Source organism: Prionailurus viverrinus, chromosome B3, assembly GCF_022837055.1.
Source record: "Prionailurus viverrinus isolate Anna chromosome B3, UM_Priviv_1.0, whole genome shotgun sequence".
NCBI lineage: Eukaryota > Metazoa > Chordata > Mammalia > Carnivora > Felidae > Prionailurus > Prionailurus viverrinus.
The window spans coordinates 61,445,780-61,462,699 of record NC_062566.1 but is presented as its reverse complement, the minus strand read 5'-3'; the positions used below and the strand labels follow the sequence as shown (position 1 = coordinate 61,462,699).

The 16,920-nt window shown below is 36.6% G+C and overlaps 1 protein-coding gene across 1 annotated transcript in view; it reads left to right on the top strand.

Moving 5' to 3' along the window:
- Window positions 1-16,919, top strand: part of CDIN1 (CDAN1 interacting nuclease 1) — a 267,942-nt gene extending 251,023 nt beyond the window's left edge. Inside the window, exon 11 of the mRNA XM_047863425.1 lies at window positions 16,255-16,919. Within this exon, the coding sequence (XP_047719381.1) occupies window positions 16,255-16,372 (118 nt within the window). The 3' untranslated portion in view covers window positions 16,373-16,919. The remainder of the gene's footprint in view (window positions 1-16,254) is intronic.
- Window position 16,920: the final 1 nt, after the last annotated feature.

The window sequence follows — 16,920 nt, the reverse complement described above, 5'->3', positions numbered from 1 at the left end:
AGGCAGGAGGCACAATACTATCCCTTGGAAAATAAGAAAAATTTTTTTCAACTTGGTTTTTCCAAAGGTCTCTCTTGAAGCCTTTGATATTCACATTCTGTTTAGTCTCCTCTTCCTCCTTAATTTCTCCTCTCTAGTTGTTGACTAATCTCTACCAAATCCTTACATTTTGAATAGTGGTTTAAAAGTGATTTATGCAGTTCACCAATATCACGTTTTTAAAGATACGTAATTTTTCTTAGCAATTTGTTTGTATTCCATTGCATCATAATGTTGTCTTTTTATGTTTGATAGTAAAAGACTGACTAGGGTGTTGACACACTGGGCCCACATAAATTTTCTGCTAAGCCATGAAAGATAGTTGGATGGGGACTAATTGTACAAGTGGTTAGTTTGGTAATGGATAATTCTAAGTAATCACTTTTCCCTAAATTGCCTGGTAACTTCAGAATTTGGTTATGAATAACCAGATAGTGAAGGTCTTCATGCATAAAAGCCAGTTTCCAAGGTGAATCCAGATATTTTCCCTCCTTACCGTATTTTTCCCACCCCAAGGATGGTGACTGGCTACCTTGGGAGGCAAGAATCTCTACTAAAATCAGAAGTGATTCTTATTATATTCTCCCACAGGTGAATGTTGGAGTAATTGAAGTGTCATTTTATGAAATATTATCTATTAGATACCAAGAGCTGAAATATACTCATGAGTGAGTGGTATGTTATAGAAGTTACTAATAACCAGTGTTATAAATAGCTGGGTATAAAAATAATTGATGGTGCCTGCATTATTTTACAACTTAAAATCCACCAGTGATACGGCTCTTCTTAGTAGAATTATCCTACATGAGTCAAGAAGAGGACAATGAAGGGTCATAAACACCATGGAAGCTGGACCAGAAAACATTCAAGGGAAATACATTCAAGGTTACATAATTGGAGTCTACTATTTCTATTAGGACAAATATATTATTTGTTGCAGTAAAAGTATGTGCCCTACACAGTGTTTTCTATCATACTTAACTGAAACAGTCCTTTTAGGAAAGGGACAGAGAGAAGGAAACCTCCCCTCAACTGAACACTCAAATTTTTAACTGTGAGATCCACATAGTTAAGTGTACACATATGAATGAGCAGAGTGTATGATCAAAGTGTTCTGAGTTTGATGCGACAAAGCCTAACATTGATTCTCAGAAGCTAAAGAAATTTCAAGTAACTTCAAATCAATTAACAAGGTAGATAATGGTATAGAATGAGTCTAAAAATCTCAAGCTAAATGGCAGATGTCAGCCAGGATTCACAAAAGGAAACTCACCTGCTCAAAGCACCTCTACTTAAAAAATAAAACAGTAATAACAAAAAATGGTGAATTTTAAAATTCAGTAAGTAGGGACAAATGTCAAGAATTCAATAGGCACAGAAGTATTGATTATCACAATGTTTAATAAAAGGAATAATAAACACTGAAGAAAACCTGAGAAAGAAAAGATAATTTCTGGCAACTTTGTTTACCTCTCTCTAAAACCAGCAAGCAAGGAAAGAAGCCTCTTTTAAGCCAGGGTATTGTAATATTCTTTTCCATCATGGAATCCCAAATCAAGTTTCTAACCTCAAGAACCAGAAACAAGTGGCAATATGGTCAATTTGTGTAATCAGCCAATGCAGAGACCAGTCAATGCTGAAGGAAAATCATCCTGGGAAGCTTATTATGCCCAATTTAAAATAATAAGCCAAATGAACCATCAGACTGAGGAACAGAAAGCACTATTTCTTGCTGACAGTCTAAAAGGAACTACTTTTATTGTGCTAAGCAATTTGTCAGGGAGAGACATAAAGAGCTCTCTGGCATTATTAGCACATTAACCAGACATTTTATAGCTGGACACAAGGCAGGATTGGCCGGAGTGAAATTTAGGAATTCTACTAGAAAAAGTGGTTAGTTTACTAACCAGATCAACTCAAGATACTGAGTAATGAATGCGTCAAATGTATCCAGATGCCCCGAGGACCTAACAAGTATCTGAACTCCATTTTCTGAAGTACTTTATAAGCCATCAACTATATCAAAATATAAAGTTGCATTATTTTGGTTTTAAATCTACTATTATAAGTACTCTTTTAAAGGCTTATTATTTAGTAATCTTCCTGATAAATCTTGGGAGAAAACACTGCTTAAAGTAAATGAGTATAGAATAGGTAGATTAGAGACATCAAAGATTGATGCTAACGCAAATGTTGGCTAAGATCAATCTGCTTTAAGCGTTCTTAAACTTTTACCTCTGGAAGATGAGGCCTAGAAGTCTCTATAATTAACAGTCTTCTCTGGTTATTCTGGTGCACATCAAAGTTTGAGAAGGCAAAAAATCACATTATCAAAAAGATAGGTGACCTCCAAAAAGACAATCTTGTGGAAAAAATATTAAGAATTGAATAAATGGGATAATACCACATTGTTAATTGGAGAGATAAATGTGATATAATAAAAACCTCTCTACAACTGCCAGAGCCATGAGTACATGCTCTGAGAGACACATAGATCAGAGTAGGTTCAAGAGTCTTCCAGACATGTGAAGCAGAAAAAAAAAGGCTTATGGTTGAATGGTACCGAAATTTTGTTTGTTACAGAGTCTTAGCTAATTAATATACCTTCCCATCTAAAAAATTACACGCATCTTTCCAAACAATGACAAAGCTCACAAGTAAGGAATATCCAAGGGGCCAAAAGTAAAGATTCAAATGGTAACTGTGAGCTGACCCTATGCTGGATAAATCTTCAAACTGTGAGGGGCTAGGTAATTTGTGAAAAAAGAAACCTAAAAAATATCTGTTGGAAGCAAGGGAATAAGAAATCTTTATTTTTTTTTCAAATGAGTATGGAATATGGGATAAAAGTAATGACATAATAAGAGATATTTCTTAATTCTAGAGTATATTAAAAAATGGCAATAATTAAAATATTGGCTAGCAAAATATAGTTGATGGAAGGGTAAAAAAGATTTACCTTGAGAACTTGTATCTATAATCCTACCCTTGGAAAGGTTTTATTTCTGTGTATATTTATACTTACTATACATCTATGTACATAACATATTATACCCTATTACACATACACAGTTTATAATGCACGATCTGGGCATCTTATCAAGAACATAATATAAAAAGTTGTTCTATGTAGGTGATACTGGGCCAGCTGGAGGAAGTAAAGGAAAAACCTTTCTGGAGAAACAAACCCTCAACTCCAGATGTAGAGTTTCCACAAATAAAGCCCTATTTAACATGACATGACCATCCAAAATGACAAAATACAAAAAGAGGCAATTTGCCATGACTCTGATGGAGTAAGCAGCCAAATAGCAGAATTAGATCTCAAAAACTTCAAAGAAAATTATCACACAGAAATTTTAAATAAGTACTTGAAGTGGTTTTAAAATGTAAAAGGAGGGACTTTGGTTTAGGTCATGATCTCACGGTTCGTGAGTTTGAGCCCCATGTTGAGCTGTGCTGACGGCTCAGAGCGTGGAGCCTGCTTCTGATTCTGTGTCTACTTCTCTCTCTGCCCCTCCCCCACTCATGCTCCGTCTCTGTCTCAAAAATAAATAAGCATTAAAAATGTTTTTTAATGTAAAAGGAGGAATGAATAAATTATCGGTTTTATTTTTATTTTGAATAAATAATTTCAAAGAACTTTCAAGAAATACCAGGCATATGTGAAGAGAAAGAAAGTAGGACCAAAAAAATTACTCAAAGGGAACAGAAATAGGGAGTTAGAAAATATAAAAGAGATATTAAGAGATATGGAGGACAAAATGAAAATTTCTGAAACTTGCCTAATGGAACAAATCCAGAGTATATGACAGGGACAATATTTCAAGTTATAGTATCAAGAGAATTCTAGAATGGAACAATTAAACTCAGGAATCACAATGACTCTCAAGCAGCATAAATTAACCTAAACACACCTGGATAACAATTACTTAACAAAGATAAAAGAAAACTTTTAGAAAATATAAAACAATTTATTATTAGCACAACCCTACTAGAAATTGAACATAGAAGGAAACCGATTAATAGGTGGGCAACTCTCAGTAAGTGCCAACCAGATAGAATAATAGTAACAATGATTAGTTTGGGGGTGACAATAGAAAGGTATAATTATTACACAATATCTAACAAAATGGGAAGAATTAAAGTTTTATTAAATCTTTGTCTCAGATGAAGGTAAAGATACGGGTTAGTCTTAGAACTATTTAATTCATGCATATGTGTTAAGCGTTTAAAGGTAAACACCACAAAACTAGGAATAAGCCTACTAATTCCAAATTGGTAGAGGGAAAAAATTAAAAATGTAATCAACCCAATAAAGTGACAGAAAAAAAGATAAAAAGAATCCTAAAGAAACAGAGTAAGAGGATTTCTGTTTCCAACCAAGATAAAGTAACAGGGACTAGATTTTATCATCCTGACTGAAACAACTAAACAAATAAGTAAACAAATGAAACCATCATTTCAAGTCTCTATACATCAGGCAATGAAGGTGAGTGCTCTCTGAGAAATGTAAAACAAACTATGTGCATCTTACCCTTGGTCCAGCTTAGTGCCTTGAGAGGTTTCCAGGTGCCATGTAGGGAAATGGAGTTCAGGTACATACAGCCCAGCAGACTCAGAAATGAGAGTCTGAGGGAGCTAGAGTTGACAGGACCAAGGCCCAGAGAAGTGAGAGTGGTTTCGAGAGAGAACTCTAGATGAACAGAGGGTGCCCCTGGGTTTTCAGCAAAATACTAATCAATGCATGTGTATAAGGAAACTGGGTGAGGCTAGGAAAAGGATCATCTGAAAATTATTACAGGAAACAGTACCAGGTGCTTATACAGGGCTAGAAATAGTTAATATATCCAACAGCCAGACTGGAAATGCAAAATTAATGATGTGTTTCACAGATATTTTGGAAGGATCTTTCATCATTAGTGGGGAATCATTACCTCTAGACTAAGCACTACTCTGTTCCCACTAACAAATGCTAAAAGCAAGACCTTGCTAAAGCAACTTTGAAAAAGAGAAACAAAGCTGAAGGACTAACACTGTCTGATTTCAAAACTGACTATAGTTACAGTACTCAAGAAAATGTGGTACTGCCATCAAAATAGATAAATCAATGGAACAGAAAAGAGACCAGAAGTAATGCACATTTTTCACAAAGGTGCACAGACAATTGATTGGAGAGGAGATAGTCATTTCAAGAAATTATGCTGGGGCAATTTTGTATCCACATTCAAAAAATGAAATCCAATTCATGCCTTGAATCATATAAAAAATTAACTCAAGATTGATCATAAACCTAAACGTAAAATCTAAAGCCATAACATTTCTAGAGAAAAACAAGAGAAAAATTTTTATATGACATGGAAATCATGATCCATAAAAGAAAAGCTGAAAAATTGAATTTCATAGAAACTATAAACCTCTGTTCTTATAAAGACACTGTTAAGACAATTAAAAAAAGCAGTCTAGAAAAAAATATTTGTAAGTCATACATCTACTAAAAGAACCCATGTCCATAAAATATAAAGAGTTCTTAAATCTGAATAATAAGAAAACAATCAAATTTTGAAAATGGGCAAATGATTTGGATACTTCACCAAAGAAAATACATGAATTGTAAGCAAATACATGAGAAGATACTCAACATTACTAGAAATTAGAGAAAGGCAAATCAAAATCAATAAGCTGCTATTGCCCTGTATTAAAATGGCTAAAATTTAAAAAGATGGACCACACCAAGTGTTGACGGAGGATGTGGAGAAACTGAAACTCTCATACACTGCTGGTGGGAACTTGGCAGTTACTGCCAAGTTAAACGTATAATTCCTATATGACCCAGATCCAGGTATGTAAACTAGAGAAATGAGTGCATATATTCATACAAAGACTAGTAAGCAAATGTTCTTGGTTTTATAGCCCCAAACTGGAAACAACCAAAAATGTCCATCAACAGGTGAATGGATAGGGGCACCTGGGTGGCTCAGTTGGTTGAGTGTCCAGCTTTGGCTCAAGACATGATTTCATGGTTAGTGAGCTCAAGCTCCACATCAGGCTCACTGCTTTCAGTGCAGAGCCCGCTTTGGATCCTGTGTCCCCTGCTCTCTCTCAAAAATGAATAAACATTTTTTTAAAAAACTTGAAACAAGAAAGAATACAAATTAAGAGAGGAGGAAAGTGTGCTGGATATCTTTTTTGGCTTTCCAGATTTGGGCTCATGTGCTCTCCCTCAGCACACATGATCTTGCTGTCCTATGTGCTCTCCCTCGATAGATAGATACGTACGTACATACATACATACATACAGAATATTCTACCCTGCTCTAGGCCCTGAGAGACTGACTTCGCTGGAGAAAATCTGGAGAATTCCTTCCTCTCTGGATTCTGTTTGGGTTGAGCCAAAGGGGAGGAATAGCAGAAAATCAGAAAGCAGAAGGAGAATAAGATCAGGTATTGATTTCCCCAGCTTTCTCACTGCACGTTACATGAGGCTGGCTGAATCCCTCAGCCGGGGGGTTCAGTTCATATAAAGTCAGTCTACATGTGGCCTGCCCGGTCTCTAGGTCCCAATACCCCCTTCCTCTCATTCCTTCAGTCCTTATGATGGAAATGAACCTAGTCATTACTGGATCTGGAGTACTTTGTTTTTGGTTTCCCTATGTCCTGAACACAACTTTGTATATAGTTTTTTTTTTAAACCTTCCTTACCCTGCTATGGTGCCATGTGCTTCCTGCTAGGGTTTTAACTTATGAAAAGATGGCCAAACATGTTCAGAAATCATATAAAACTCTCCAGTTAAAACACTAATGACATGGGGCGCCTGGGTGGCTCGGTCGGTTAAGTGTCCGACTTCGGCTCAGGTCATGATCTCATGGTCCGTGAGTTTGAGCCCCGCGTCGGGCTCTGTGCTGACAGCTCAGAGCCTGGAGCCTGTTTCAGATTCTGTGTCTCCCTCTCTCTCTGCCCCTCCCCTGCTCATTCTCTGTCTCAAAAAATAAATAAACGTTAAAAAAAAAAAATTTTTTAAAAGACTAGTGACAGGTTTAATTACAAAGCAATTTAAAAAAAAAACTCTATGCTATTTACAAAGTGGGATGTTTAAACCACAAGGGCGTAGAAAGGTTATGAGTGTGGGGGGTGGGAGGGAGGGGAGGGAGGGTGATGGGTATTGAGGAGGGCACCTTTTGGGATGAGCACTGGGTGTTGTATGGAAACCAATTTGTCAATAAATTTCATAAAAAAGAAAAAAAAAAGGTTATGAGTGCAAGGATGAAAAAATACACCATGCGAATACTAACCAAAGTAATGTGCGTGAATATATCTTTAATAACACCAAATATAAAGCATTATTAGGGGGTGCCTGGGTGGCTTGGTCGGTTGAGTGTCCAACTGCAGCTCAGCCCATTTCATAGTTTGTGAATTCAAACCTGCATCAGGCTCACTGTTGTCAGCACAGAGCTGGCTTCAGATCCTCTGCCCCTCCCCCACTCACATTCTCTTTGTTTCTCTCTCTCAAAAATAAATAAAACATTTTTTTAAAAAAAAGCATTGTTAGGAATAAAGAAGGTGACCAAATAATAAAAAGAAAACTTCACCAGAAAGGTGTAACTAGTCAAAATATATATTCATTATTTAATAAATAATCTCACATTATATAAAGCAAAAAATGGACTGAATTACAAAAAAGTTGACAAATTCATAAACATAGTGGAAGATTTCAACATACCTCTCTCAGTGATTGAGTAAAAAAAAATTTTTTAAAAAGAAAAATTACTTAGGATGCAAAAAATTTGAACCACCCAACAAGAAGACCACATAATTTATAAACACATTTACCAAAGAATGCCATAAAGCAATTTTCCATAAATATGAAAAGATAGGCGTTAAAAGAGTTCTCTCAAGTTTAGTTGGAAACTAGTAACAAAACAATTCCTATGCATAAAGAAATACTTCCAGAAAAGGATTATCCAAACGAACAATAAATATAAAAAAGTACCTGAGGTCATTATTTATCAGGGAAATGCAAAACCAGAGTAAGATACTAATACCCACAAAAATGGCTAATAATAAAAAAGATTGACATTATGAGTGTTAGCAAGAATTTTGAGGCATTATTACCTTCTATTGCTGGTGGGAGTGCAAACTGTTAAAACCATTTTGAAAACTGATTGGCAGGACCTCCTAAAGTTAGGTATATGTCTCCCCTATGACTCAGTATTTCCACTCCTAAGTATATACCTAAGAGAAATGAATGCATATATTTACCATAATGGATCTAGGAGAATGCATGTGGAAGTTTTATTCACAGCAACTCCAGACAAAAACAATCCAAATGTCCATCAACAAGAGAATAGATGAATTGTGTTACATTTGTACAATGTGATATTATAGAAGAGCAAAGGGAATGAATTTCTGGTATAAAGAAGGACATGGATAAATCTCATGGGCATTATGTGAAGTAAAAGAAGCCAAACATAAAAGCTATATATTACAGGGGTGCCTGGTGGCTCAGTCAGTTAGTTGGGTGTCCAACTTCAGCTCAGGTCATGATCTCAGGGTTTGCGGGTTTGATCCCCCGCATCAGGCTCTCTACTGTCAGTGCGGAGGCCACATCAGATCCTCTGTCTCCCTTTCCCACTCGTTCTCTCGCTCTCTCTCTCTCTCTCTCTCTCAAAAATAAACATTAAAAAAAGAAAAAATATATACTATATTATTACCTTTTATAAGAATTTTTAAGAAAAGAAAAAAACTAATCTACAGAGACATAAACCAGAATAATACTTATTTCTGGGGTAAGGTATTAACTGAGAGACAATGCAAAGAAAGCTTCTAAGTAGTAGAAACGTTCTAAGTCTTTATCTGGGTGATAGAATACTTCTCTCTTTCTTCTCTCTCTCTCTCTCTCTCTCTCTCTCTCTCCATTTCTTTGTCTTGATACACCCACACGTGCATATATATATATATAATTATACATACACTCAAATATTTGTATATATCATATCATGTTATATATGTATACGTAAGTAAAAACTTACCAGAATGCATACTTAAGCTTGATGCTCTTCCCTGTATACAAGTTGCGGGAATGTGGCTGGCTCAGTGAGTGAAGCATGGACTCTTGATCTCAGGGTCATGATTTCAAGCCCCACATTGGGCAAGAAGCCTACTTTAAAAAAAAAAAACATATATATATGGAGATATATATATATATATGGAGATATATATATATATGGAGATATATATATATATATGGAGATATATATATTAAAGACTCATCAATTTGAAAGTTAAAGAAATTGAACTAGCTATTTGAATTTTACTTAAAGATGAAAACAAAATCAGATAGTTTTACCAAAAAACATATAATCCCTTTCCTACACAAAATAGAAAAAGAGAAAAAGTACTTCAACTTAAAAGTCTAATATCACTTAAGTGACAAAAGTAGATAAGAGTATGATAAGGGAAATTTATAAGTCTGTGTCACTGATGAACACAGGTGGAAAAGTCCTAAAGAAAACTGTAGCATACCAAATGCAGGAGAGAAAAGATACTCTGAACTACTGGAGCTTATCCCCAAAATGCAAGCATGATTTAACGTTTGAAAATCTGTTAATGTATTTCACTATACTAACAGAATGAAGTTCCAGATACCTGCATAGAAGTCCTCCTGGGTCTGTGGCTAAATACCGATCTGTTTATAGTCATAGGATAAGAATTCACAAGGTTGGGTAAAGAATCACCCAACAATACCAAGAAGCTATAAGCTGAAAAATTCTCAGAACTCACAAAGGGCTGAGAGACCAATGAATTCTAAACAGTCAGAAGGGAGAGACCTCTTTGAACACCCAGAGCATTCATTAGAGACCCCAGAAGGCTTGTTCCTTATCAGTAAGGTTGAATTAGCCTTAGAGTATATATACTCGAGAGCTACCCTTACAAAGCTTAAAAACAAGGCTCAAGAGGATCACGCTGTTGTACAAATGATTTGGGGGGGAAATGTGTGTGTGTTTGTACACTATTCTTTAAAGAAAAACAATATCTGGCACGCAAATAAACCAAAAATACTAGACATGACAAAAAGCAGAAGATTGTCACCAAACAGAGAACATGAATTCGGTACAATCCAAAAATAACAGAGATGATAGAATTAGCGAAAGGACTTAAAAACAGCTATTGTACATTGGGGCGCCTGGGTGGCTCAGTCGGTTGAGCCTCTGACTTCGGCTCAGGTCATGATCTCACAGGTTGTGAGTTCAAGCCCCACGTCAGGCTCTGTGCTGACAGTTCAGAGCCTGGAGCCTGCTTCAGATTCTGTGTGTCTTTCTTTCTCTGCCCCTAACCCACTCACATTCTGTCTCCATCTGTTTCAAAAGTAAATAAACATTAAAAATATTTTAAAAAACAGCTATTGTACATATATTCAAGAATTTAAAGGAAAACATGAACATAATATGAAGATAAAATATATTTTTAAAAAAAATTAAGTAGAAGTTTTCCTCCTGGCAGGGCTAAGGGATGGGTTCAACAAGACAGAACAATCTACAAACTCAACTTTTAATGTGAGAAACTACAAGGAAGTTTTAGAGGAGGTAAATGTAAGGGCCAAGGGAACCCCACAATGGGCCACTTTGGCATGAAAATTATTTTGAGTTAAAAGTGATCAAAACCCAGGAGATTGAGGAAAAGTTCTTTTCCTCCTCCTCAACTGCCTAAGTCTGCATGGGAAAGGAGAGCCTATAGCACCCAGGAAAGTGCTATTAAGCAGAGATTCCTCTTTACCTAAGAAACTATCTGCATAACAGGGACACCTGTACTTCCCAAATATCTCCTCTCACCTTCCTGCTAAGGGTCTTCTTCCCCTTTGTCTGTTCACACCCCTACCCCTCTCCTTAGCTCAGAATATTATGTTAGCCTCATGTTGCCTGATTGTCTTTGGAATTTCATGCTTGTGTGGATGCCCCATACATACGGAAACCATATTTGACTTTGTCCTGTTAAAGAAATAAGGAAGAAAAAACATAGAGCTGAAAAATGAAATAACTGAAGGGGAAAATTGACTGGATGAGCTTACCAGCAGATTACATACTCCGAAAGAAAACATCAGTAAGCTCGAAAAATGGGATATAAATTATCCAAATTAAAGCACAGAAGAAAAGATGGTGAAAAAAATTAAACAGAGCCTCCATAACCTGTGGGGCAATTTAGAGGTCTAACATATGGGTAATTGGAGATCTTGAAGAGGGGAAAGTGGAGAGGGAGAAGAAACACTTGGCTGAAAATTTTCCAATTTTGTTGAAAAATGGAGAGAGAACTCAAGAGATCCAAAAAAGCTCAATAGACCCAAGGCAAAATAAACAATAAAAAATTACACCAAGGCACATTATGATGTTATGATTAACAGAACTCAGGTCTGTTTCACATTAATGATTGTTTATATGATCCTGCTCTGAACTTAAAATTAGGGCCAGCTGTCCACAAAAAGTCTTGTACACAAGTGTTTATAGCAACTTTATTCTTAATAGCCCCAAAATGGAAACACTCAAATTTCCATCACCAATTAAATGGATCGACAAATAATGGTATATCTATACAATGAATAGTACTCAGCAATAAAAAGGAACTGGCTATCCATACACCCAATAACATGGGTGAATTTAAAAGTATTTTGCTAAGCAAAGAAGCCAGAAACAGAATGCATACAATATGATTGCATTTTTAGGAAAATCTAGAATAGACAAGACAAATCTAAAGTGACAAGAAGACTAGTGTTTGCCTCTGGCTGTGATTTGGTGTTAGTTTTGATCATAAATGAGCCTGAAGGAGTTGGTCTATATCTTGCTTAGAGCGGTAATTATATGGGTGTATACATTTGCCCAAACTCCTCAAACTATACACTTAAGATTGGGTCCATTTTTATTGTAAAAATTATACCCCAACCATGTTGATGTTAAAAATTAGAGGGGCACCTGCGTGGCTCAGTCAGTTAAGCGTCCAACTCTCGGTTTCAGCTCGGGTCATGATCTCAAGGCTTCGGGAGTTGGAGCTCTGCATCAGGCTTTGCACTGGCAGCACAGAGCCTGTTTGAGATTCTCTCTCTTCTTTTCCTTTCTCTCTACCCCTCCCCCACTTGCACTGCCTCTGTCTCTCTCAAAAAATAAAACTTTAAAAAAATTAGAAACATAAATTTTCTAGCAATATAAAAGTAAACTATAAATAAATTACTCAAATATGCAAACTCGTATGGAGAAAATTACAAGATATGGCTGAGGACATACAGGAAGACCTAAATGGATGAAGAGCTATTCCATGGTCATAGAAGGGCAGCCTCAATATAATGAAAATGTCGATTTTCCCTCAAGCCCAAAATCCAAAGAGTAAAGGGCCAAAAGAGCCATGAAAATTTTCAAGAATAACTATCAGCGAAGGTTGAGGGAAAGACTAGAAATGATATGATAAAAATGAAAACAAAAGCTTGAAAACATCTGTATGGCATCATAAGAAATGATCTCACAGCATCTTTTAAAGAAAGAAAATGATTCTGTTTTTAAAGAAAGCAGCACTAGAGAATTTATATATTTGTCACAGTAAATTACTCCCCTCCAGTAACTGCTAATTAAGCTCTTTTAACTTTAAAACCAGTGAGAGAGATAAATTCTTAATATGAACAAAAGAACAGGGCATTTGTCTAGCACTAGCCAGTTAGGGTTCTGGTTTGTTAGTTGATTACTTACCTCACCGAACCCCCAAAAGAACTGTCCTAAGTAAAATTTATCTTGCCAGGGAAATAAGACAGAAGAAATGTTATGGAATCTTAACATCTTAACTCCGTAGGCTCCCAGACTATTGACTACAACATTCCTCTTATTTCAGTTTTTCTTCTGGTTATAACTGGGGTGGGCAATGGGTAAGGAGAGGAGAGAACAATTATCCTGATAGGTGATGTTCTCAGGCTCTTGCTCATCCTTTTTACCTACCTAGTCCCTTAGGACAAAAGTCACATCTTCTACCCTGCCACGGGCTAGGGCTAGGCACTGTGGCATACGCTCTAACGAGAACCTTCCAAGCTGGGTTGGAATATGTTAAATAGGGAGATAAAGTCATTTAGAAAATGATTTTCTCACTGTGGGCAACACTTGAACTTTCATTGTTGAGGAGGTCAGTTTGAGACTCCAAGCTTATAAGGGGCCTCTTTGTTCCAGGTTGACCTGTCCTCTACCTCCTCGGCCAGTAACCTTCATGACTGAGGCTGGAGGCAGAGACTGTATCTGGACTAATACAATGAAATCAGAGATAACTGTACATTGTTATGTATATACAGGAATACAAAATAATTAATTTGGTAGCTAGCGACTAGAAATCCAGTAATCATAGAAATCAATCGACTTATACCCTTCTCAGGGAAAAAAAAAAAAAACTATTTCTTTTTAATCTTGAAAAGCCAAGCTGATTTTAATTAGGAAATAAACTTGTTATGAGAAATCCAAATCATGTTTAAAGTGTTACTTTCAATAGGATTTTATCTATTGTAAATGATAATGTGTCTATGGACAGGGATGGGAAAAACAATACCAAAAATAAAAACAGGTCACTTGTTACAGTGAAGGCATATTATTTTCTTCTTTATATTTCTGATATTCTTGTTAAAATGTTGGCTCTACAACAGAATTATTGTTTCAACTGAGGAGTCCATCTGGAAACTCAATAACAATCCTGTGGAGGGTTGATTTCATCTCTGTTGTTACTAACCATTTTCTAGCTCCTTAGTCAACCTAATATAATTTGAGAGGTTCAGAGTAAATGAGGACACTAATACCAGCCTCCACTATTCCTTCTTTTCCCAACATCCACCCCCCTCACTGCCTTTTACAGTCAGTGGAATCTCCATTGTCAAGTACCTTAGTCAACTTTGAGTTCTCACATGCAATGTATCAGTTATTGATTAGAGACCATAGCAAATGAGATGCATACAATATTAAGTATGGTCAGGAAGAAGTAAAACCTTTTCACCTCTCTAAGCCATATCACCATTCATCTGAACCAGGAACACGTTTTTGCAGTGTGGTCTCACATCTTTGTAAGAAAGCTATGTTGGAGCTTGAAAAAGGTCCAGAGGGCAGTCACTGAATGATTGCATGTGAAGATCTAAGAGTAGATTTTACCTAATTTTCTAGAAGGCATGTAAGTGTCGTCTAGTAGATCAATCAGAGGCTATAAAACTTGCCCAAGGTCGTGCATCACAGCCAGATTTCCAACACAGGCTCACCAGCCTCTGGGTAAATGTTCTTAACGTCTACATGATTCTATAATTCTACAAATTAAGAATTTGGATGATTAGGCAATAAGGAATTTAGATTTGGGGGCAATAAAGACTCAAAACAAATTTTTGACAACTTTATGCCCAAATATGTCAATAATTTTATTTTGGTTTTGCTATTTGGAGAAATAAACACCCAAAATCTACTTTGATACCCTAAATTAGGAAGTAATTCCATTTTAGGAATTTATACAACAGAGCACACATGTACATGAAGACATATGTACAAGCATATTTGTTGCAGTGTTTGTGTTCACAAAAGACAGGAAATCAATCTAAATGTTTAGCAATAGAAGACCAATTATATAAATTACATTTCATCCATGCAGTGATTACCTCCTTCAAAAGGATAGGGGAGATCTATATGTACTCATACATGGAATGATCTCCAACGTAAATTGTTAGCTGTAAAAAGCAAGAAGCACAAGAGTTGAATGGCAGATTTCTTCCACTTGCCCATCGTGGTCTACTCTCCGCTCTTCTCTGGTCCATCCGTTGCCCTTGGAAATGAACCTGTATTGATTGTATCACTGGGCTCCCAGGTCCTCTGGCTGCTGGTTGTATTTGGCCAGTGGGGAACCTCAGCATGAGATGAGAGGAAAGGAGAACAAGATCTGAGTGTTCATTCCTTTCCTGTCTTAGACTAGCTGCATCACTGCTCCTCCCCTACATGGGCGCTTCCTTCTAAGTTCACGTACCGACTTGCTTTCCTCCTTTCTTTGAGCTTAAGGGGTAGAACAGTTCCACTGCTTCCATCCTGCATTACTGAGCTAACTCCTTGTGACTCTGCTATATTGTAACCCGTATATTTGGGGAAACTGTGGTCTAGTTTTCCAAATTGGAGTGTGCCCTCTGTTTCCTATTAGGACCCAAATATGCTAATTAGAAAAAGAGGGGTGGAGATATAGAAATAGACACTCAAATATGCAAAGAATACATTCATAATGATATATTAAAAATGCTAACAATAACATTAGAGGGAGAAAATGGCACTGGGGGTTGGGAATGGAAAGACGTCTTTACCCTCCTTTCCTGCTGTTTCTTTCCATGTCAACATATTAGCCATTAAGAAAAAAAATAAGACGTTAAGAATCCAAACTTTACCTCCAAGATGGGAAAAATCAAGGAGTAAACTGTCCCATAAACCCCAAAGCCTGGTTTAGGTAGTATATGTCGACGAAAATTTAGTGCATGGATAATACATGAGCTTGAGAATTGCATGTGGATAGAGATGGGTTCTCCTCAAATAATATCTTGCATATACTTCATCTAACATCATGTGATACACATGAACATGCTTCCCCTACTTTTAAATGACTTGCTGTGAAATTATTGACGTTTTTCTTTAGGTTTAAATTTACAGATACAACTCAAGGGGCTCATCACCATTTGGACTAAATGTAACAATTAGTCAAGTTTACCTTTGGCTTTATGAAGTGAAAACTCATGAATCATAATGACTGAAGGTCACTTCAGGCCACAGGAAATCAGCTTTACTGTCAGGACTTAAACTTTCCATCACATGTTGAATCAACAGTTTCACAAGCAGCGAATGCAAAAAGTTGCCTTTTTTTTTCTTTCTTTTTTTTTTTTTTTGGCAACAATTTAGCAAAGGCATATGCTTCAAACTCAAATGACTTCACTTCACATTGAAATTAAGAAATGTTTTGAAGCATAGTCATTTGATAAGAATTTGCTTCAAAATAAGCAGTGTGCTTCTTTTTAAGGGGACCTACATCCTTTAACATGTAACTCAACAGCGTGGCAAATGAAAAAACAAAGTGCTCTCAAAAACAGTTCCCAAATCCTTCCCAGTCTGCAGTTTCAGTGGCTGTGTTTCTTTGCTAATTGGGTCACCACTTTATGGCTGTAGGTGCAAACCCGACCCTTGTCTTCTTCATTGCAGTGATGACAAAGGCTTTGAGAAAAAAGAGCTGGACTTCTGCCAAGGACCTCCTCTTGACTTCGGTGTGATTCAGCTTTCAAGACCTGATTGTTTTCTCCTCTCTCCCAGGAACCACTAGCTACCCTATTACCAGAAAGAATGACCCTTTGACAGCACAACTGCAATCCTGAATCTCCACCAAATTGTAGCCTCAAAGATGCCAATGGCATTGAAAAACTAATCAAGATCAGAAGGTCAGAAAGACAAATGCATTAGTACATAGATGGTCTCCAAGTTATTTGGCAATTTCTTAGCTTGCAAAAAAAAATCATTTCTAAAGTTTCTTTTGACATATTTATTGCCTTTTTGCTCACAATCTTTACACTGCCGGTATTCTTAATGTATAGGGGATTCTGCCGTGTGAGAACACTGCCTTTATTTTATTTGCCATCCATTTTATAAAATGTTGAGCTAGCAGCAACAGCCTACTCCTTCCTCAAACAATCATTATTATTCTCTTTCTTAGTTTTTACTATTAGCAGAATATCAGTTAGATCAGCCAATTATTAAATTTTTTTTTCAACGTTTATTTATTTTTGGGACAGAGAGAGACAGAGCATGAACGGGGGAGGGGCAGAGAGAAAGGGAGACACAGAATCGGAAACAGGCTCCAGGCTCTGAGCCATC